At 39.8% G+C, this 23,317-nt stretch overlaps 1 protein-coding gene across 2 annotated transcripts in view; it reads right to left on the bottom strand.

Annotated features, from left to right (window-relative positions):
• The window catches only part of LOC126213312 (zinc finger protein 492-like), a 139,890-nt gene extending 132,024 nt beyond the window's left edge, over positions 1 to 7,866 (bottom strand). For both annotated transcript variants that reach the window (XM_049940997.1, XM_049940996.1), the window contains exons 1-3: positions 7,735 to 7,866; positions 5,548 to 5,629; positions 3,144 to 3,206 (exon numbers count right to left, since the gene is read on the bottom strand). In XM_049940997.1, coding sequence (XP_049796954.1) covers positions 3,144 to 3,206; positions 5,548 to 5,629; positions 7,735 to 7,763 — 174 coding nt within the window. In that variant the 5' untranslated portion in view covers positions 7,764 to 7,866. The remainder of the gene's footprint in view (positions 1 to 3,143; positions 3,207 to 5,547; positions 5,630 to 7,734) is intronic.
• Between the last annotated feature and the right edge of the window lie 15,451 nt (positions 7,867 to 23,317).

Below are 23,317 nucleotides of genomic sequence, written 5' to 3'. Positions count from 1 at the left end.
CATCGAGAAAAAAGCATTGGAATGGAATCCCCAGGGAACAAGGAAGAGAGGAAGACCTAAGGGCACATGGAAGAGGACAATGGAAGGGGAAGCAAAAAGAGTTGGCAAAACCTGGGCAAAATTGAGGCAAATGGCCAAATACAGAGAGAGATGGCGAGTTCTCCTGGATGCCCTATGCCCCCATAGGGGCCAAAAGAATTAAATCAAGTCAGTCATAAATGGTCTGAGATATTAAAACAAGCTTGGGAGATGATAGCATGCAAAGAGGAGAGTATTTTACCATATGGTTAATATCTGAAATTGCCACATATACTGACATAAGTGAAGAAGCTGCACATTTACTTTTATACTGAGAACTGGCTTTCTTATAACTACTGATATGTCTCACCCTCAGTTGCTTGGTTAATAACACACCGTTTTAGGATTCTGTTACCATTTCAATTGCCTTACAATGTTAGTGAGATGTGTATCTGTAAACTATACTGTGTTTAGGCAAAAGAAGCAGATGTTAACACAGCAACAAGAGAAGTACCATATTTCTCAAAACTCGTCACGGTCCATGAATCCAGCTGTCCTCAACTACATTCTTGATATGCCTGATAACGTGAGACCAGTCCGATATAACATTTGCAGTGACTTCTCTTGTCAACATTTCAACATCACTGAGTATAAATTTCTTGTTGTTTTTTTGCCACATTACTTTTCACCTAGGACCATATATTCCCAGCCGGATTTAAATGAGCATAATATGGAGAAAGACTGATTAAACAATGTCCAAACATTAGTCAGTTCACTGACCTGTTAGCATGGAGTTTCTGGCTGGTACAGTACTGAAAGTTCCATTAACTTCACCTTACACAAGATGGGTTCAACTTGATCCAATCGAATATTTCTTTGTACGCTGAGAAAAATAGCTGCTTTCCTCTGCTGTATTGCTGGGACTTTATCCACCCCAACTGAATGGTATTGTGCATTGTCCATTACTATTGTCGAATTTGGAGGAAACTTTTGCAGCAGAACACTTCACAGCTGGTGAACGAGTTCTTGGGTGATCACTTTTACTGTGAATCTCATGTTCAGACATGCTGCAATGTTATTATTAATGCAACGGCAGCACGGAACACTTGTTTACAATACCTGACAGCTGTAAAACACTTCACTGCCAGAAAGTATCAATTTACAATGAGAGGAAATGAATGTAGGTGCCTCTGATGCGTGACACCACATGGTACTGTTTACCCATGGTGTGGCACCATGGGCGCTTTACCAGCTGAACAGCTAACCATTGGTGCTACCTAGGCAATGGCACACAGTGAGCCAAACGTCAAAAGTTGCAACTGCTTTTAAATGCACTATAGTGTAAACTGTGTATGATCAAAATAACATTGGCTTTAGGGACCAACTGAATGAGGCATTGCAGTTGTTAAGAACTCATACTCTGGAGGATGGAGTTTGCTCCATCTGTCCATCTTTCTCTAGGTTTTCCTAATGGAGGAAATAATAAATGTAGAAATGAAAAAAAAGAGTAAAAATATTTAATGAAGGAAAAAACAGAAATGAAAAAAAGAATAAAGTAAATTTAATGAAGACAAACAGAATTGCTCCGCAATTTAAGTAAATACCTTGATAACAAGGATAATGAAATAAATTGAAGCACATGACATTGCAAGGGTTTATTAAAATGTAGAAGAGGGGACAAAGAAAAGAAGCCTACAATAGTGCTGTAATTTTAATGGTAGATAATACTTTGGTGTATATTATGAAAACTGCCACATTGTTGTAAAAGTGGGTATTATATAGTATCATGCTGATTCAGATGGTGATGTGAATGATAAGAGTGTTGAGAAGGGTCAAGATTCACTTTGGGTTTCCGGACATAATGGAGTATTTTCAAGCAAAAGCATTCATATCTTGAATTGTACTTTGTCATCATTTTCACAGTATATGATGAATTCTCATTCTTGCTCTGCCCACTAATCAAACCTCCCATGAGAATAACAACTGACTCAGTCAAAGAAGTGTCTGTGGATAGTTTACTTGTCAAGGCACTGGTCAAATACGTAGGAAATCACTGTTCAGGTTCAGGGCATTGCAGCAACTATCATGCATCATTTTATTTAGACATCAACACAATCACGTGTAGTTCTTATTTTTGTTTGTATATACAAGAGTGTGCTAAAAAGTAATGCCTCCAACTTTTTAATTCTGTTTGCAGTATCGGTCGAGATACTACATGTCACGTATATTACTCGACTGAGTAATGTGCACAGGCTTTTTCACTCTGCTGACCCAAATTGGAACCATCTGCTGCTAGAGGGCTCTGGATTGTAGCATGTAACATGAACATGTGTAGCTTAACTATGTTGGTGCGTGAGGAGCAGCGTACTGTGATCAAGTTTCAAATTCAAAGAGTCTGCCCATACATGCACCACCCTGTCCTTCAGCATGACAATGCCAGGCAAGACATGAGGGTTGCAATGCCTGCAACAATCCGACAGCTTAGGTTCACTGTCATCAATTATCCTCCATATACTTCTTAGTTGGCCCCATCCAATTTTCATCTGTTTCCAAATCTAAAGAATACCTTCGAGGACTTCCATTAGATAGTGACTGAAGCAGTGAAAGCAGAGGTGAGGTTGTGGCTCTGTCAACAAAGTCAGTGTCAGTATCAATGAACTGGTCTCTCAGCAAGAGAAATTTGTTCATTGGGTGTGAGACTACGTTGAGAAATAAATACGTCAAAATGAAGAATAAAGACGTAAAAAAATTAACAAAGCTTGTTTTATTTGAAAAGCTATAACAGTTTCTGCATAAAAAATGTGGAGGCATTACTTTTTACCATGTCCTTGTACAAGATAATAACTCTACTAATGTAGATATTAAAACTATTGTTCCTGTACAAAGACAATACTTCAACCCATATAGAGCAATGCCTAAAAAATACTATATTTAGGCTTTTGTGCCATATTTGACAATAGTGGGCAAATTATGATATTGTGAGTCAGTCATAATTACTAGCATATCTGAACAAACCTTGACAATAATGCTCAGCTATATTGCTTACCTCTTCATTTACATTCCCCACAACTGTGAAACAACAAATCAGTGATTAATTCCACTCAGTCAAAAAATTCTAGAATTACCTCTTGATTCCCAGTCTCCTGTGGTTCTTCCTTTATTTTCACACTAGAGGGGTATACTTGGACCTGTGGTGAGAGTAACACAAAGCAAAATGAGTACATTTAAAAATTCATGATCTCCACACACTGTTAGCAACTTCCACAACTTCTATGCCACAATTAAAGTACTTTTCATGAATAATTAACACCACATAATTTAGCAACAACTATCATTTTATTGTCAGTTCTCAGTGTATGTTCTTTTGTGTGACAGTAGTTCTGGTTGATGCAAAACTGATTTGTTTTATTTCAGTTAGAGAGAAAATAAAATTATGTGAATGACAACATTATTTTCTAGATATTACTCACTACAGAACTATTCTAAAAATAAATTCTTACTGAGTGATGAAACACCCATAGCTTTTTCATACAGCACTGAGTTATTGAAAAACACTCTTATACAATGGAAGTAGTGTAAAAGATAAATGTCATGTGTATATTGGTTTCTGTAGTTACTCCAAATAGGAGTGGCAAAAGATCATCATCACAGAAATTGTAGGTTTTATTGCATCACAAATTATTTAACTTGCTCATGATTCACTACCTACAGCAGACACAATACCATTTAAAGAATAAAAACGTGCGAGATAATCCTCGAATTTTCACATCAGTGAAGAGAGGTTAAATATAATGAAGAGAAGTGAAATATAATCAAGGTAAAAAGGTTGAAAGCTGAACAACACACATCTCTGTACTGTTGTTCTTAAGCCAGGCTTACAATAAATGAGAAGTCTAGCTTCCCTCAATGCAGACTGTCAGCTATGCTGTCAACAAACACATATAATCTGCCAACACAATTTTTGCAAATCCAATCTATGGAGCATGTTCTTGCATTTGTATCATTACCAATTCTGCAGAAACATTCAAGATGAGGGATGCAAAGGAAGCAACAAATATTTTACAGTGCAACAAAAAGTTTGGGTCAAACTTTAAGTTACATTATTTACAACAAAAATTCCTTAATATTTCTGTAACATCCTTGCAATTTTACAAATATCATTCCATCATGAAGTGACGTATATAGAAGAGGTAGCTAAAAGAGAGAGAGAGAGAGAGAGAGAGAGAGAGAGAGAGAGAGAGAGAGAGAGAGAGAGAATAAAACCACATCAATACTGAATGTACAACCTCTTAGTTTTGCCATAACTTTGCTCCCATCACATATATACACACTGGAATATATCAGGGTGCATGTACACAGTGTTCTAAAAATTAATTAATGTGAACTAAAGAGACAAATCACAATTTTCTGCCATGAGTCTTATTGACACTTGGTTTACATATTCAGAGACAAGTGCTAATGCAAAAAAAATATTATATGAAACTAACTTCTTAAACCAGTGTTCACAGTAAATGTCTCTTCAAACTTCTTTCAAGGTAACTATGAGAACTTGACTGAGCACTGGTAGACCGATTACGTCATTAACACAGCAGAAATACAAGCCTTAAGAAATTAGCAACAGATAACTTCACTAACCACTTGCATATATCAGAAAAATGAAAACTGAATAACTATCAGGAGTTTGAGTGTGATTAACACCTTCAGATGTATTGAAAACCTGAAAATACTGGACTACGGTAGGAAAGCAAGGGTTTTCATCAATGGCATAAATGTAGCTATGGAAAAAGATTGTTATAAAAACTTCATTGGCTTTCCCAAACCACAATTAGACTGTCATCTCCCTACTTAACCTAGGCCTTAGGCTATGCTGCAACTCTATAACCACAACATGTATAGTATAGCACTCAATGCAAATCATTGCTGTCCTCAAGTGATCATCATCTCCACTAGACCTATACAGGTATAGCAAAAAGACAATCGATGACACCACTCAAGTAGTGACATAAACAAAACAGACAACCACAGTCTACAACAGGAACATACAAACACAAGATCCAAGGTGCCAGCTATGTAACCTATGATACACTTTTAAAAAATTACACTCATAGCTCGTACTGATCACTAGTAAGTGCACAGTAAGTTAGTGCACCGGGTGATGGCAATGTGGTCACTTGCTGAAATATTGTGCTCATTGGAAATGACATCCAGCCAATGACTATTTTTATCATAATAGTTCAATTTTATATAAATATATTATAACTGCCAATAAGCAGTGCATTACAAATTTGTCTAAATTTACAAAAATTAAATTAAAACCCTCCCCTGCATCATTTGTGAATTTTAACACACATTATAATCTATGCATAGTGCTGTAAACGTTGAGTGTAAACTTAAAAACTCACTGGAGATTTTATTGTACTTAATTCCTCATACTTTCAGCAAAATGGCATGAATTCTGTTTATTCACACAACATACTGCACACTGAAATTAATGAAACAACAGTAAAAAAATACTAAGAAACTACTTACAATGGAGCCTGGTGAACTTGATATCTCACTTGTTTCCTCTTTTATCCAAATAGTTTTTTCGTGGTCCATTACTGCAGTCAGGCTGTAGGAAAGACAAGGAACCAGATAATAAAAGTCACATTCAATTTCCATTGTTAGTGTGAGATACAGCTGAAAGGCAGTATTTTGAGTCCATTACTGGGTGCAGCAGATGAACCACTAAACTATTAATAAATTAAAACTAGGTGAAGAAAAGAGTCTAATGTCAAGAACTGATTTACAATTCTCTCATAATGAAGTGTCATAACACATAATCTCAAAATGATAGAAAATCATGTTTTGCAAAATCCATCCAACAGAAAAAATGCTAGACTGACTGATACTGTTTGTGTCTGCCATTGGTTTAAGGTATACTCTACTACTGTGAGCATTATTTGAGAGGTGTCTTGCTTTTTCCCAGAGGAACTCTAACTAGGCGTACAGCATTATGAGCAATCAATGCAACTAATGAATGGAAAGGATATTTTCTACAGAAAATAAGTAACTTACATCAACCACAATTTTAAATTTGAAGAAAGATAAATTGAAATAAAGCCTTCCATTTTTGGGATTTAGTTTGGGAATACCCTAATGCAAATGATTATCCAAATGTGTTATAATCCTGTTCTCATCAATGTAAAATGGAATTTGTGGGTCTTAATCATGTATGTGGCACTTTCAGTACTTAATCTCTAAACTCAGACATTAGTCTGCAGTTTGTCTTCAGTTACTCAGTATCATCTTGATGTGTACAAAATTAAAACCTAACTATAAGAGGAGTTCAGCAGCCTACAAACCATCATTTTGTCATTTGTTTAATGTGTGTTTTTGACACAGTTGCTCCTTTAAGGCTTTCCTTGTACAAGGCATTACTGAATACCCACAGTAGAGCAAATATTGCCATGCTGATTTTTTTTTTATCTATCCACTAAAGAAAATCACACATACTGTATTTTATACGAACTGTCGAAAATTTTTTTAAAATGTCGTCTATTTTTAATATTGGTTAACTTTCTATTGCTAAACATATTTACTGGCTCTCCTCCCTCTTAACTGCAGACCCATGGTGAATGTTCTGTTACAGTCTGATGATGTGTAATGTTCTTTGTCAGTGAGAATTGCACTTACATAGTAGCTTTTTCCACACCAGCTAATTTCTTTCTACATCTATTTGCAACACTGCAGCATTACCTTTATACTAAACCACATTCATATACGCATGTTAACACAAACTGTTCTTAATGTAAGATTTCCAGGTCTATGCAGCAGATCAAATAACAGGATACTAAAATGATTCTAAATAGCCACAACAAATTAATACATCCAACATCATCTTTTATCTGCAGATACCGGTACCCAATTCCTGAAAAGAGGTAGTAACTATGTGCACTAAAGGACTGACAAATACTATCAAGTTACTCACGCTATTATCGGGAGGAGCATCACATTACATCATACCAAACGCTATTCTTATTCCTCGTCGTTCCTTCACAACAAATATTACATAACAGTGATACTGATTAAGATAACGAAATAGTGAAAGTGAGCACCTCGCTGTCTTCGGTCGTCCTTCCCTCAAAAATTATAAATGACTAGCCACAGAAATTATAAATGACTAGCACTTTCACTGGAGATCACAATATGTAGAAACTATTGAAAAAACGTCGAAAATACAAATCGTCTCTTTTACAAAGTTACAGAGTATACATGTAGAGATTTTATCGGATGGGACAAAAAAACATGTACTTCACAAGACGCTACAGGCTACAAACGGCACATGTACTTTTCGTAATTGATGAACAGTATACGTAGAGTACTTAGCGCGCTCCGAAATACTGGTGGAAAAATTATTGATCTCTGTCTATTGAGAAAAATTACAAGCTCATGGAAAACAAGCTGTTTGCATTGAAAAACATAACCTAAAACAAGTACACACCAAATTCGCACGCAAGCCCAGACCATAAACAAATCCACCAACGATAATTTAATCATGGCCGTTTGTATACACAACAAAGTAAATTTCAAATATGCCGCAAAAGCCATTAAGTTAATACAATATTGAAACTATTGCCAGAGCATCGTCACAAAAAACATGTAAAATGCTTCGTGTTACCCATGCAGTTACAAGAATAATAAAAATGTGATCGAATGAAACAAGTTTACTGTTACCTCTGCTTATTTATCTCCACGGTGTACATTTGTTAGTATGACACACAGTCTAACATTAACAGTCGCGACACTCACTGCTCAAGGTTGCTACATAGAGCTCACTGCTGTTAAAGTTGTCACCGTTTGACAGCTGGAGCGACACTAGCGCTCCAAGCGGCGATAAAGATGCGTCGGCAGCTCGTTCGTTATGCATCCCTTTCCTACGTGATTGACGAAATATTTGACTTTTTTTTTTCTTTTTGCCTACCAGAGTTTGTGTAATATCAGAAGACAACGATGTTTCTAAAAATGATTCTAACATAAGCGCAAGTAGGGATAAAAATCATGAACCAGTGGCAAGTTACAATACGTTTGTGAAGAAACACTTGTAACTGTGGATAGAGCTGCAGCTTATCACATGGATATCAACCGAATACAAACACATAGATTCACAACTCGTCCAAGTTCCTGTCAGACTTCCGTCGCCTTGCCGGAACTAAACCTTCCCCCTACTATCGTCTTCTCCATGATGATCACCCCTTCCCTGACACCCTTAGTAAGGGCAATCACTTTGCATCCTACCTTTCCGATGTCTTTTCCATCCCCGATGATCCCTAGTTCGATTACTCACTCTTCCCGGATGTCTGCGATCGAACTGACACCTCTGTCCCTCCCCTCGTACCTGGTTTCCAGGACTTGGACAACATTGCACACACAGAACTCAATGCCCCTACCACCACACAGGATCTCATTGCTACACTCCGCACAAAACGCAACACCCCTCCTGGTCACGAAAGTGTCACCTACCATCACCTTCGTGAAGCTCCTGTCTCTTTCCTCTCCACCCTGGCCAGGCTCCACAATGTGGTCCTGTCCACTGGTTACTACCCCGATCTGTGGAAAACCTTCCGTATCCTGATGTTCCTTAAACCTGGTAAACCGCTGTCCGCCGTCTCCTCCTACCGTCCCATCAGCCTTACCTCAGTCTTCAGCAAGGTCCTGGAATCTATCCTCACCCGTACCTCAGTCTTCAGCAAGGTCCTGGAATCTATCCTCACACGACGCATCCACCAGCATCTCCGCCAGCACCGCCTCCTTCCCATTACCCAGTGTGGCTTTCGGCCATCCTTCTCTTCCGATGATCTTCTCCTTCACCTAACACGTCTCCTTTCCGAACAGCTTAATTCCTGTCGCTCAGCAATCTTCCTCTCCCTAGACCTCGAACGTGCTTATGACCGCATATGGCATTCCGGTCTCCTCTTCAAGCTTCAAACCTTCGCCCTTCCCATTAACTACATCCATCTGATTGGCTCCTTTCTCTCCCACCATCCTTCCTACGTCACCATCCATAACATGGATTACTACACCGTTTTTCCCTCCGCCGGTGTGCCCCAAGGCTCCGTCCTCTCCCCCCTTCTGTACCTTTTGTATACGGCGGACATGCCGCCGCCGTCACCTCCCCGTCCACCTTCTCCAGTTTGCCGATGACACCACCTTCCTTGCCCTTGCCCCCAGCCTGCAGCGCTCCCAACACCTTCTGCAGTCCCATCTTGACCGGTTCACCGCTTGGTGCAACCAGTGGTTGCTCAAGGTCAATCCCTCCAAATCCCAGGCGATCATTGTAGGCAGAACCACCCCCTCCTTCCACCTCCTTGATTTCTATCTCACCATCTATGGCCATCCTATCGCCCTCACCCCCACCCTTAAGTACCTTGGCGTCACCCTTGAACGTCGCTTCTCCTGGACCCCCCATCTCCGGACAATCCAAGCCAAGGCACGCTCCCGACTCCGTCTCCTCAAACTCCTTTCCAGCCGTACGTGGGATCTGGACCCCTCCACCACACTCCACACCTATAAATACCTCATCTGCCCTATCCTTTGTTACGCCCATCTGGCCTGGATCTCCGCCCCCCCCCCTACCTTTTATAAATTCCTTCAAATCCTTGAAGGCCATGCTCTCCGCCTCGCGTATCGCATTCGTCTCCCCTCCCCCACGCGGATCCTGTACGATCTCATTCCATTCCCCCACCTCCTCCTTTTCCTTGAAAGGATACGGATCCTGTACACTTTCTGTAAACTCGATCCTCCTCATCCGCTTGTCTTGCCCATCCTCTCCCACCCCTGCCTGCTGCCGCAACTATATTCCCATGTCCCACCCGGTCTCCATCTCTCCACCCTCCTTACCCTCTCCCAAGGTGGCTTCCGCCAGCTCCCCCTCACTGATGATGTCCTCCTCCCCTCCAGCTACCCCTTCTATCAACTTTTATCCTCCCGCCCCCACTTCCTGTGTCTTTTCCTTTAGGCACCCTCCCTCCCTTCTCTCTCCTTTTCCCCCCATCCCCCTTCCTCCACCCCTCTTCCCCTGGGCTTCCCCTCACCCTTCCACCATTCCCCCTATCTCCCCTGCCCGTGGCATCTCTGCTCTCCCCTCTCCCTCTCCCATCCCCCCTCCTCCTCTCTTGGCAGGTCCCCGGACTCGTGCACGCATCGTGAACATTCTCGCACTGGAGATCAACGCCTCGTGTTTCTGTGTGTGTCGTCGTATTGTGCTTAAGTGGTTCAGTGTTATTAGTTTTGTGCACCTATATTCGTGTGTGACAATTTTCATCTATGTATGTGTCCAAGTGACTGAACAAATTTTATCTTGGACTCTAGACCCATGAATGGCTCCATGTATTTTAAAAAGTGTTTGTCTCCGTTTATATGTCCACCATGTTTTTTCTCTAATTGTCTACATTTGTATGTTTTGTGTTTCTCTGAGGCCAAAGAGCGGCATAGTATGCTGCTGCTGGCCTGCCTGTAAACAGGTTTAAAAATAACAATAAAGAAAAAAAACATAGATTCACACATAAGAAGCATATACATATACCTCTACATGCAAAAGGGATCGACGCCCCATTTCTCATTCCGTAGGCCTACTGTGTTTTAGTCATTGTCGCCTGTTGCCACAAATATGACCTTCATCTTCATATTATTTTAAGTGGAACAAGCAACTGACAAGTAGTGGGAGAAATATACTGTGAGTGTAAACCCCAAGTCATCAAAGCCAATAACATTGTCAGAAGTGCTGTCATATGTTAAATTTGCAATTAGAGACTTTTCATCCAGTGACATATGCGCTAGTTTATCAGTACTGGAGAAATGCTGTACCTTCTGCATTAAAAGGTGGAACATACTGTCACTTATCCCACATGTAATTTGTATCCCTTCCACATATCTCTAATGTATGCACTAATGGAAACATGAAACAACAAACAGCTTATTTTTCTCTTTCCATCTTGCAGATGGCATGCTAATTTAGCTTAACAACAAGTCAAGGACATCTTTTTTTTTCATATTGGGCCCCTATAGTCTTCAAAATTTGTTGGTCCTTCTTCACGTGATCCTTCTGATACAGTTCCACTATCAATCGTCCAATGTTTACACTCCTTACATCAAGCGAAATGTTGTTTAGCATTTATCGGCATGATGTGTAGTTTATGAGCAGCCACTCAACCAAGATATCCAAGTTTTCTCACCTTCTGCCTAACTGTCACAGTACTTGCAATGGATCCTGATGCAGTTTCAAAATCCAGTGTAATGGTGTGGATAGATGTCGGCCTATTATACATTACGACCCACTTCAACTGTTGGCGGTCTCTGTCATTCAACAGACAAGGTCAGTCTGTATGCTTTTGTGCCGTGTGTGTCCCCTTGCATTTCCACTTCACTATCACATTGGAAACAGTGGACCTAGGGATGTTTAGGAGTGTGGAAATCTTTCATACAGACATATGACAGGTGACACCCAATCACCTGACCATGTTTAAAGTTCATGAGTTCCACAGAGCGCCCCATTCTGCTTTCAAACAATGTCCAATGACTACTAAGGTCGCTGATATGGAGTACCTGGCAGTAGGTGGAAGCACAATGCACCTTAAATAAAAAACGTATGGGTTTCGGGGTGTCTGGATACTTTTGATCACATAGTGTGCATCATAACAACACTATTACAGATTAAGTTTCAAAGGATGTGGAGGTTATTGTTTTGAGGCATTGTATACAAGCTTTGGAATAAATATTTTAGGTGGTATATAAATCTGATCCTGTCAAGTTTATACAGCTTCATTCTTGTCTATATAATCAGTTGACTTTTGGCAAACTTTTAAGTACAATAATTATGTTGGCGACACTGGCAAAATTATACATACCGTTTGTCCACAATAAGGTGAAGTTTAGCGCAGTGTTGGTCGGAAACGGCCGTGCCCATGCAATATGGCTGCCGAGACAATCTTTAGCGACAGCGATACACAGGAAGTAACGTAGTTAATGGAATTTAACACATCCAGTGGAAGGCATTATGAACCCGCCAGCATAGCCAAGAGTGCTAACGTGCTGCTTCCTGGACTTGGGTAGGCACGCCGGCCCCGTATCGAATCCACCCAGTGGATTGACGATGACGGCCGTTGTGCTGGCCATGCTGGATGTGGTTTTTAGGCGGTTTTTCACATCCTACTAGGTGAATACTGGGCTGGTTCTCATGTCCCGCCTCAGTTACATGACTCGCAGACATCTGATACACATTCACACTATTTCACAATTTACACTAGATGCAGACAGCTAGGGGTACACTACTTCCGTTCCAGGGGCTGTGGGGTGGTGGCAGGAAGGGCATCCAGCCACCCCTTAAATTTAACCATGCCAATTCTGTAGTTAACCCAGCCGACCCTGTGCACAATGCAGGATAAAACCAGTAGCAAAAGCAAGAAGAAAGCAAGTGGAAGTCGTTATGAGAATAACCTTCAAACACGAAAGTTTTGGCGAGCCGAAAGACCTATGTCATTCTTGTTTTCACCAAGATAGTAGATGCTGTACTGAAATGTAATAATAACTCAGCAGTAGGCTTTGGGCTATTCTCATTTCTAAGATATGGTAATCGGAACGCAAAACTGTTGGAGAGAGAATAGGAATCATAATATACATTCACATTTTGGAAGGCAAGTAAGTTGATTGGTTAAAATTATGTTGTTAGAATATTTTATTTTCCCATAGAATATAAATGTATAGGATTTATTTAATAGTGTAATGTATGTATTCAACTTGCAAGTGTAGTGTTGTGTTGATAACTGTTATAAACAGCAGATTTAGTCTCATAGCTACGTGAAAATGAAAGGGTATAGAGTTATGCTGTATGCAGCTACATACTGTTGTAGTGACTGTTGGAAAGCTTCTTCAGAGTTAACTCTCATTTAAACATTTTGAGTAGTTAAGTAATGGAGTTCCTGGAACTATCTCAACAGAAGCATCCGATTCCACCCATCTGCTTTGACATGTGACGTAAGGGTGCTGTGTGTGACGTCATTACGGCGCAGAATTTTTGGGTTGGTTGTGTTTGTATATGTTGCTTTGTCGTATTTGATGGTCCTTCTGGTGGTCTGTGTGTATGTGCTGAGTGTAATGTGTTGTATGGGTTCGTTTGAGATTTGGTTTAGGATGTAAGTATAAGAATTTCAGTGTTAGAATTGAAAATTTATAGATCTTAACTGCACTGCTTCAAAATAAAATGCTCTAGGACCAACTGAATAGAAGTATGCTGTCAGTCCTGTTTGTGGGCCACTACAGTGAGAAAGATTTCTAAGTGCAAAGCAGCCAGTATTGACATTTTTAAGTTGTACCAAGAAGGTGCACACTTTGAACAAATGTTCCAATAGTAACTGAACTTCATTCTAGATAATTTAGCCCTCTGCTATTTGGCAATCATTGTCATATCACTATTTACTACCTGAGGCTAACGTAAGGTTATTCGCATAAGATCGGGTTCTGGTACTACACTCATCTGCAGAGACCCATGTTGCAACTGTAATGGGGTGTGTAACGAATTTTATAGTTTAAAAGTTGTTTTTTGGTATTGTGGGCTTCGTATTTTGCTGCTGTGTAGGTCAAGTGAAATTTGTGTCATTGTGTTTTTGAGTTTTGTGTGGTTTCACAGTATCTAGGCCTTTGATCTAGAAGGGTGAATTGAAATATTCAACACAATGTTTTAGAGTTGTATGTTTTGTCCTGGTATCAAATGCTTTGTTTCAGATATGTAGGTCAAGTGAAAACTGTAGTGTTGAGTTTTTGAGTTGTGTATGGGTTACTGATATTGTGGTCTTTTTTTCAGATGTATCGGTCACTCAAAATTTACAACACCAATAGTTTTCATTTTCGCAATGTTTTTGTATTAAATTTTGAGGATTTAGTGTACTTGATTTTTGGGAAAATATTTGTTTTGCATTGATATCATTATTCTTACAGTCATGTATTTAGTTTGTCCCTGCCAAAAACCCCCCATCTTCATTTGGTTGTGTTTTTAGTTTTATTCTTTCTGTTGCGGGAGTAAATACTTTACATATTATTTATGTTTAATTGCAGGTGTAATGAGTGACACCATGGTCACCAAATTGTATTTTCTTGAAGTAGATGTTTGCACCACATTTATGACATTTCTAGTTAAAACATATTAGTGGGGTCACAATTTTCAGTTATGCCAATCTACCTTCTATTATACAGGGTGGCACACAAAATGTGTTACCATTTTGTTTTTGAATATAAACTTTATTGCCAATACAATCTGAAAGGAACATATACTACAATGAAGAGCCGTCCATGGAGATTTGTTCTAACTCAGCACATGCTCAATATGTCCACCATTTCATTTCCTAACTTCCTTCAAACGACCACTGAAGTTAGTGATTACCCTACGGCACATGTCTTCCATAATTTCACTGCAAGCTTGAAGAGTAAGTCTTCTGAGCTCCATTAAATTCCACAGCTTCTTGCTACTGCCTTGCTGCTTTGCCCTTCAACACGCAGTGGTTCATGCAAGATGGAGAAAGGCCACATACTGCAAACACTGTGTTGGAGTTTTTACATGAGCATTTCGACATGTCACTCAGGTTTACAGGTCGCTTCAATGATAGACAAAATTGGCCCCCCAATATTGCAGACTTATTTCCTTGGAGGCACCTACAGGAAAAAAATTTTCCCAAAATGTCCACATAATGTAATGGAGCTCAGAAGACTTATTCTTCACGCTCGCAGTGATATTATGGACGACATGTGCTGTACGGTAATCACTAACTTCAGTATTCGTTTGAAGGAAGTTAGGAAATGAAATGGTGGACATATTGAGCATGTGCTGAGTTAGAACAAATCTCCATGGATGACTCTTCATTGTAATATATGTTCCTTTCAGATTGTATTGACAATTAAGTTTATATTCAAAAACAAAATGGTAACACATTTCGTGCTCCACCCTGTAGTTAGAGCAGTAGATACCTTTGTATAGACTAATTTTGTTTTTCAGATATAGTTTGTGTGTGTTTTGATTAATTAAAAATAATGCTATGTTCCAAGGATCATTGGCCTGTTTCTATCAAAATGGTGTAGATTACATTGGTTTTACAATCTGTGCCTTCCTTGTGTTTATGGCTTCATACTAACCATTTACAGATACCAGCTGGCTCAATGGCTGAAAAGTAATGATAATGAACCTATTGATTTCTTTCACTGCTCATGTTACAGTTTAGGAATATTTACATCTACTTCTTAACAGCACAGGCAATCATTGTAGTCTTTTATCTCACAAGGTTTTTGTTAAATATCTATCTTCCGAGCAGGAGTTGCCAGGTCAGATTTAAAAATTGTGGAAGGGTTTCCAGCAGCCAGTCAGCTTTACTTTTAGTCTTCAGTTTTTATTTACCGTGACTGGTTTTTAAATTACAAGTGATTTATCATCAGATGGTACATATTTATTGCATATTTGCAGCATTGTGGTGGATCATGTAGCTGTGTCAAGATGTGAGAACGAAACCTGTATGCACTGAATGTGATGAGAAGTATGTACAGTTCATGCCTGGCCACAGGTGCCCAACTGCTACAATGCTGCAAACATGCAATAAGTATGTACTGTCTGAGGATGGTGATACAAAACTGGTCACGGTAAATAAAGACCAAAAAATAATACGGAAGGTGGCGAATTGCAGTAATTTCTGAAAACCTTTATTCATCACTCCCACAGTGTCCCACATATGTAATGGATATACCTTAAAGTATTAAAATTGTATTGGTACCTGTCAGAACTTATTAGTGGGAAAATAACAAAAAACTGTTGTGGCTATTGTTGAATGCTTTTGAGAGCCTCTGGCATATTTAGTGATAAACAATTATTACATTTTCTTCTAAATTTTGATTGAAATAAACTTAGTGGCTTACAAACAACCATGGAAGCACAAGGTTGTTGGTTGTATACAACATTCCATGTGCTTAAAATGAGCAACAGCTGCACATGCAATGCAAATGGAGCAAAACATACATTTGGATTATTTTTATTGTTGTCTTTGTCAGCAGCAGTGGGGGTGGTGGATAGGGAACCAGTTGGCTCTCCCCTTCCTGTATCCTACTGTGCCATACAAAGTTGTGTGATGCCTAAAAATCAGTCATTATAGTGAGCACCGAGGTGTCATGAAAGAACTACAGGTGTCTGACTCCTTTCCTCTTCCACAATCACAGATTTATTTTAGTCAAGGCTTAGTGTGGTCTTAAAAATCAGTTCAAGCTGAACTGTGATTGTCACTATCAATACAAGACAGAAATATAACTCTTGTGTAAACTTTACATCGTTACCTAGGATTTAACGAAGTTCTGTCCTACATAATAATGTGAAAACATTCTAGAAGCTCCTATCCAACATACACCAAGTAATTGGTTATCTCAGCCAATTCAAAAGAAAATTTAAAACATACATCATGAGCAACTCCTGCCACTGATTATCTTAGTGCAAGGATGTGACTCCTTTAGCTAGATGGCAAGCAGTGTGTTGTAAACTATCCTGTGTAATTAAATATTTAGATCTCTGTTTTCTTTGAAAAACACCTGAATAATCAAGTAAATATTAAGTTTCTGATAAGAAAGTTAGCAGATACCTAATATAACTACAGTAACTGCAGCTTTCTTTCTAATTCACTAATACACATTTAACTAGCATAAACAGAACTAGTATTAAGCAGTATTTATTCTTAATATAGTGTACAGCGTATTCTATGTTTGGTTGTCTTTTGTTAATGTGTACCTTTAACTGTTCCATGGCCCTGTGGGTTCACCTTGTTGGTGGGTTGTACAGAATATGATAATGAGTGGAAAAAATCACTATACTTTTGAAATTGTGATGGTTTATTTATGTCAAGCCTCATTAGTAAATGTATATGTTGTGAAGGTGCTGTTAGAATGCTTAATGCCTTGAAGATACACCTTCAAAATGATTATCAGTAAACACTAGCATCTCCAGCTGTCCATGTACAATGTGAATGGAATACCTGATCAGATTAACTGATTATTTCCTTCTCCATTTGTCAACTTAATATTTGCTCAAATGCAGGAGTTTTTACTCCTAGGTACTTCATTTGAGATTGATTAGTGCCTCATTGGTGATGGAGTGGTGTACTTTACATACAAAATTCATGTTAGTAATCAGTATGTACTTAACTCTTTTCTGATTTGACATATAGTGATGTTATTCTACTTGTGTTCATTCTTTCCATTACTGCCAGGTTCAATAAAAAAATATTCAACAGTTTATTCAGTATACCTTTGATTTATTTTCAGAAACAGATTCCAAATCCAGTACCACACCAGAATGACTACAGGATTGCACAGCCAAACATTCTCTACCACCACACTATATTTTCTGGGATGGTTACTAAAGATAGGCCATGGCCAATACCCAAGAACATTATTTTATATTTTACCATCTGTGCCAAATTAATATGCCTGGTAATACATTAATGTTATGGAATTGTCAACAATAGTATCATAGATCCATTTTAAGAAAATGAAATGGTTTACATTCCACTGTGAAAAGCCACTGTCGTAAAATGTTTATTGAAGTGGATGACACTTGTATCTCATGTGTTGGAGTTACTGTTGTAATGAATGTGATTTTTTTAGTATGATATGTTAAAAACTGCAGTAAAATAAATTTCTTTATTGAAAAAAGAGTTATGTATCTTAAACAGCCATATTGTCCCATCTTATATGTGTGTTGTGCTTAACCACTACTCCCATCCCCTCCCAGAGTAAGTAATACAGAATCATTGCATAATGTAATGTGCGTGTATTGTAAAAGGGGGGCGGGGGTTTATGCACTTTTGAGAAGAAAGTTTATTGGTCCATCTACTAATGATTATAAGTCTAAGGATAATGTTTCTTGACTGAGTTGCTTACATTTCTTTAAAACTAAAGTTGTGAAAAATATGAAATTATAATATTTTGTGACTGGCTGTTCATGTAATGTTGTGTTATAATATATTCAATTATACAAAATTTATTCGCTTATTGTGAACTGTTAATCAGCTGTATTGGGTATAGATGTAATACCTATTAGCAACATATGAAAATTTCTGCTGGACCACAACTTGCACCTGCATTTCTCTGTTATTGTGAGGAAATATTCCATGAAGTTTTGCATTTGCTGTCAGATGTTACTGAACCAGTAATAATCAAACAATGGAAAATCCAGGATGGAATGTAATAATATTGTGAAAAAGGAGAGTTGCTACTGTCCATAGTGGAGATGCTGAGTCACAAACAGGCACAACAAAAATCTTTCGGCTAGTAAGGCCTTCATCAAAATTAGATCTGCTGTCTCAGGCAACTGAGGCCACACTGTCAGGAGCAGCACCAGTGCATGATGGGAGTGGTGACTGGTGGGGAGGGGGCTGGGATAAGGAGGAGGATGGGGCAGGGAGGGGGAGGGATAGTAGGGTCTGGGTGGTGGACAATGATGTTCTGTTCGGGAGCATGCAGGGATGAGGTAGATAAAGGGAAGGGCAGCTATGTACAGTCAGGAGGTTAGGAGGTTAGATGTATGGTAGTGGATAGACGCTAAGCAAGGGGGGGGGGAGGCGGTAGCAGAAAAGGACAGAAGTAAAAAGACTGGGTGCGATGGAGGAATGATGGCTGGGTAGTGCTGGAATGGTAACAGAGAAGAGGTTGGGTAGGAGAAGACACTGAGTAACAAAAGTTGAGGCCAGGAGGGTTATGGCAACAAAGGATATGTTGCAGGGAAATTTCCCACCTGCACAGCTCAGAAAAGCTGGTTTTGGTGGGAAAGATCCATATGGCACAGGCTGTGAAGCAGTCATTGAAATGAAGGATATCATGTTGGGCAGCGTGCTCAGCAACAGGGTGGTCCACTTGTTTCTTGGCCACTGTTTGTTGGTGGCCCTTCATGCAGACAGACAGCTTGTTGGTTGACATACGCACATAGAATGCACTTTACCTCATAGAGCACATGACTGGTTTCACAGACAGCACTGTCTTTGATGGGATAAGTGTTGTTTGTGACTGGACTGGTGCAAGTGGTGGTGCGAGGATGTATAGGACAGGTCTTATACCTAAGTCTATTACCGTGGTATAAGCCATGAGGTAAGGGGTTGTGTAGAGATGGATGAGTATATTATGTAGGTTCAATGGACAGCAGAATACTATTGTGGGAGGGGTGGGAAAGATAGTGGGCAGGATATTTCTCATTTTAGGGCATGATGAGAGGTATTCCAAACCCTGGTAGAGAATGTAATTCAGTTGCTCCAATCCTGGGTGGTACTGAGCTATGAGGGGAATGCTTTTCTGTGTCCAGATGGTGGGACCTAGGGGATGTGGTGGGAGACTGGAAAGATAAGGCTTGGGAGATTTGTTTTTGTACAAGGTTGGGAGGACAATTACAGTTTGTGGAGGCTTTAGTGAGACCCTTGGTATGTCTCAAGTGAGACTCTTTGTCACTGCATTTATGACTGCTGTGAGTGGCTAGGCTGTATGGAAGTGACTTCTTGGTATGGAAGCTATATTTGGTCGAATATTTGTGCCTCTCTGTGACCCAGCATTTCTGCTATATGGTGAGTAACAACTCTCCTTTTCACAATATTGTTATGTTTAGAGGTAGGTATAACAAGCCAGTTATAATACATTCAGCTAATGATACACAGCTTCTTATTTGCCATGTGTTCAGTTCTTTTTCCTTGATTCTTTGCACACGTCACCTCTCCTGTGCTTGTGACTTCATATTGATCAGTCTGTGAGATTATAATGGGTTATGAAACAGAAATATACACAAGGTGTCTGTATATGTGTGGATGGATATGTGTGTGTGTGCGAGTGTATACCCGTCCTCTTTTCCCCCTAAGGTAAATCTTTCTGCTCCCGGGATTGGAATGACTCCTTACCCTCTCCCTTAAAACCCACATCCTTTCGTCTTTCCCTCTCCTTCCCTCTTTCCTGATGAGGCAACAGTTTGTTGCGAAAGCTTGAATTTGGTGTGTATGTTTGTGTTTGTTTGTGTGTCTATCCACCTGCCAGCACTTTCATTTGGTAAGTCACATCATCTTTTTGATGAAGGGCTGTTTTACAGTCTTTCTGTTGTACTTATCTGTGACTCAGCTTCTCCACTATGTATTTCTAATAATGACCCATTTTATAAGTCTTTTGTCAGTTATATCCCTTACTCACCATGACCACTAAAAGAAACTGATAAAAGAAATTGATCTCTTGAATTTTTGTGCATTGTAGGTAGGGGGAACTAGAGTTGAAGATTTACACTGTGCACATGGAAAAATCTATCTTAGTATGTGATAATTAAGAAATCCCTATCTAATCATGGATTGTGAACTGTGATTTACTTTAAAAACATTTTCTCAAGAATTTACTTTGTTTACTAGGAATTCATCAAGAACATTAACGCATTTAATCACACTATGTGAGCATGGAAGTAGTTGCCACTGGGTAACTGATGATCAAATTAAAATTTTTTTTTATTAAATGGAAATTTTATTCCTAAAAGTCCTCTTTTTTTTAAACAGATTTAAAATTATAATCAGAAAGCACCCTGTAAATATCAAGTTACAATTTATTCAGAGGCAGAAATAAAAAAAAATATTTTTTTATTTTTATTTTTTTTTTTATAGTATGAGCTTTCGGGCTGAAAACCTTGCTGCTCCCTTTTAACATGGCTGCAGTCACGACTGCTCACAACAACCTCTGAAAGACTACACTGGTGCATATCTGCAACACACCAGATTACTTTAAACTAAAAATTTTAACAACTCACAGAAACACATAAACTACACACCCTGTAAGACGGATGGATATGGTACAAAACACTCACATTAAAAATTATTTGCGACCAAAAGTGCAACTTGTTTTTAAAAGAACTCTTACAGTGGAAGGGTGGCATCTTTATATACGAAAATAACCATTTAAATAAAATCCATGAAATGCAGTTTTATATAAAATGTACAACAAGCTCTACATTACACATATACCACCTTGCAAGATGATAGGCAAGATAAAAACATATTTCAGGAATTTGCCCTTTACACCTTAAGCAATAAATTCGTTAACATTGATCCGACAAACATGACAGAGGCAGACTGACAGGGGAATACTGAGCAACCCGAACTGCAGATTTCTCTAACCCGCCCCAACTCCACAAGGGAAAATGGACAACCCAATTCATAAATAACCACCTTACTGCGGGTTGGCAAATGAAGAAGAATGGTGGGATGACCCCAAAACAAAGCAGCTGGTGACCTCACCAAGAAAACAAGTATAATATAACAAGTAAATGAAACAACATGTCTCCAATCACTTAACTTCTAATAAACTGCAATTTCTGGCAAAGACCTGGTGCAGCACCCCCAACACTCTCCCAAACTGTCCACTGCCAGTCGCTTCAACGGATGCAGGAAGGCGCGCCGATCTCCCGTCCCACAGCGTCGCAGCTCGCACTGGCCAGACTGATGTTGTGTGTTGACTCCTGTTGCTCTCTTGTCAACCGTGAAGCCGCTACCCCTTTCTATATGGCGTGGCCCGCTGGATTCATGTGGTGACCTCACATGCGCAGATGCTCAAGCCAGACCAGTCATCTTGTGTCTCAGTGCGTGACCAACCAACCGACTGATCCAACCGACAATGACCATTGCCTAAGCAACTCGAGCAGACTGGCGGCCTAATGCGCAAGCTCAGATGCAGGAACACAGCCCCGACCGGGCGACCACTAGCTGTGTTCTGTTACTGGCTGAGTGACAAGACTCTCATTTCCTGGCTTGAAAGTTTGATCCAAATGACAGCCATACTAGCACTCTGATGACAGACAGACACTCATTGCTGCACAAATGCGAACGAGAGACAGACCAGCAAATGGTGTCATGATACTGACCCAGCCTCACTTGGACTAACCAACTGACCAGACTCACCTGATTGACCTCCTGCCGAGCCCATAATGCCCCTTAAATGCACGTGAACAAGCAATCTTTCCCCTTTTCCACCAGAGGGAGACACCAAAGCTGTGATTGCCACAGCGGCGCCACCACCAGAAACGGAGGGCGACTGCTTCACACAACGTGCTGCAGCACACTCTTCAAAACAGCAATTTTTACCATGGCTCAACCTCCTCCCCTCAAACTAGAACAGGCACCCGAACTCGGAGACTTCACCTGGCTCAAATAGACTCGATATTCCCTACCGGTCTGATCATGTCTGACTAACAGGTTAACCAGCCCCAACACACAGAGCACCATGTGTGGACCTATAAAGTGGGGTGTGAACTTCCCTACATGGCCTCCCATCCTTCCTCGACCCTGAACATTCTTAATATAGACTTGATCCCCCGGTTTTCCCTGATAAGGATGCCTATTGCAGTTGTACTGCATGGCTTGTTGACCATGGGCAGCCACTGTATTGCGACTAGCCTGATTCCAGTTCTCTCTAATTAACCCTGACGATACCCGCTCAAGGAGTAAGTCTTGGATGCGCTATAAGTTAGACAAAGGCGAATTGATAGGATAGGCCAATAAGAAAGAGGCGAGAGCAGTCTTCAATGCCTCATGAACCACAGTGTTAAACACAAAATTAGTCCAGGGCAAGTTAGTATCCCACTTACTCAGTTTAACTTGATGGTAAATTAATAAAGCTGATTTTAGGTTGCAATTCACACGTTCAGCAAAGGACTCCTCAGGGTAATACTGTGTTGTGTTTATGTGCTTGACGCCATTCCCAAAACAAAAGGCCTTAAAGTTATTTGACACAAAAGCAGGGGCATTATCACTAACCAAGCTCTTAGGATGCCCAAAGATCCTAAAGATGTTTGTAAGGTGAGAAATAGTTACGTTGGTAGTACTACTTCTACTGGGAATGAGACAAGTAAAGTGAGAAAAGGCATAAAATACCACCAAAATATACATATTCCCTCTACTGGAACGTGGCAGCGGACCCACATAATTGGCATAAAGATGATCCATTGGGTAATTTTCATGTTCTGAAGACAATAGACCTTGCTGTAGTGCATTGCTAGGTTTTGCGGCCCGGCACAAATGATAACCGGATACTAATTTCTTAATGTCACACTCAAGATGAGGCCAGGTATCATACTGCTTAATTTTCTGAATCATTTTATATGTGCCTAAGTAACCTCCCACCAAAGAGCAATGATAATACTGGAATACTGGCTGGAGTAATATTTGTGGCAGACAAATTCGGATGTGACGCTCTCGACCCACTGCCCTACACAGAATATCTTTTCTCAAGCTGTAAC

This window comes from Schistocerca nitens, chromosome 11, assembly GCF_023898315.1.
Source record: "Schistocerca nitens isolate TAMUIC-IGC-003100 chromosome 11, iqSchNite1.1, whole genome shotgun sequence".
Lineage (NCBI taxonomy): Eukaryota > Metazoa > Arthropoda > Insecta > Orthoptera > Acrididae > Schistocerca > Schistocerca nitens.
This window is presented reverse-complemented; position numbering and strand designations above follow the sequence as displayed.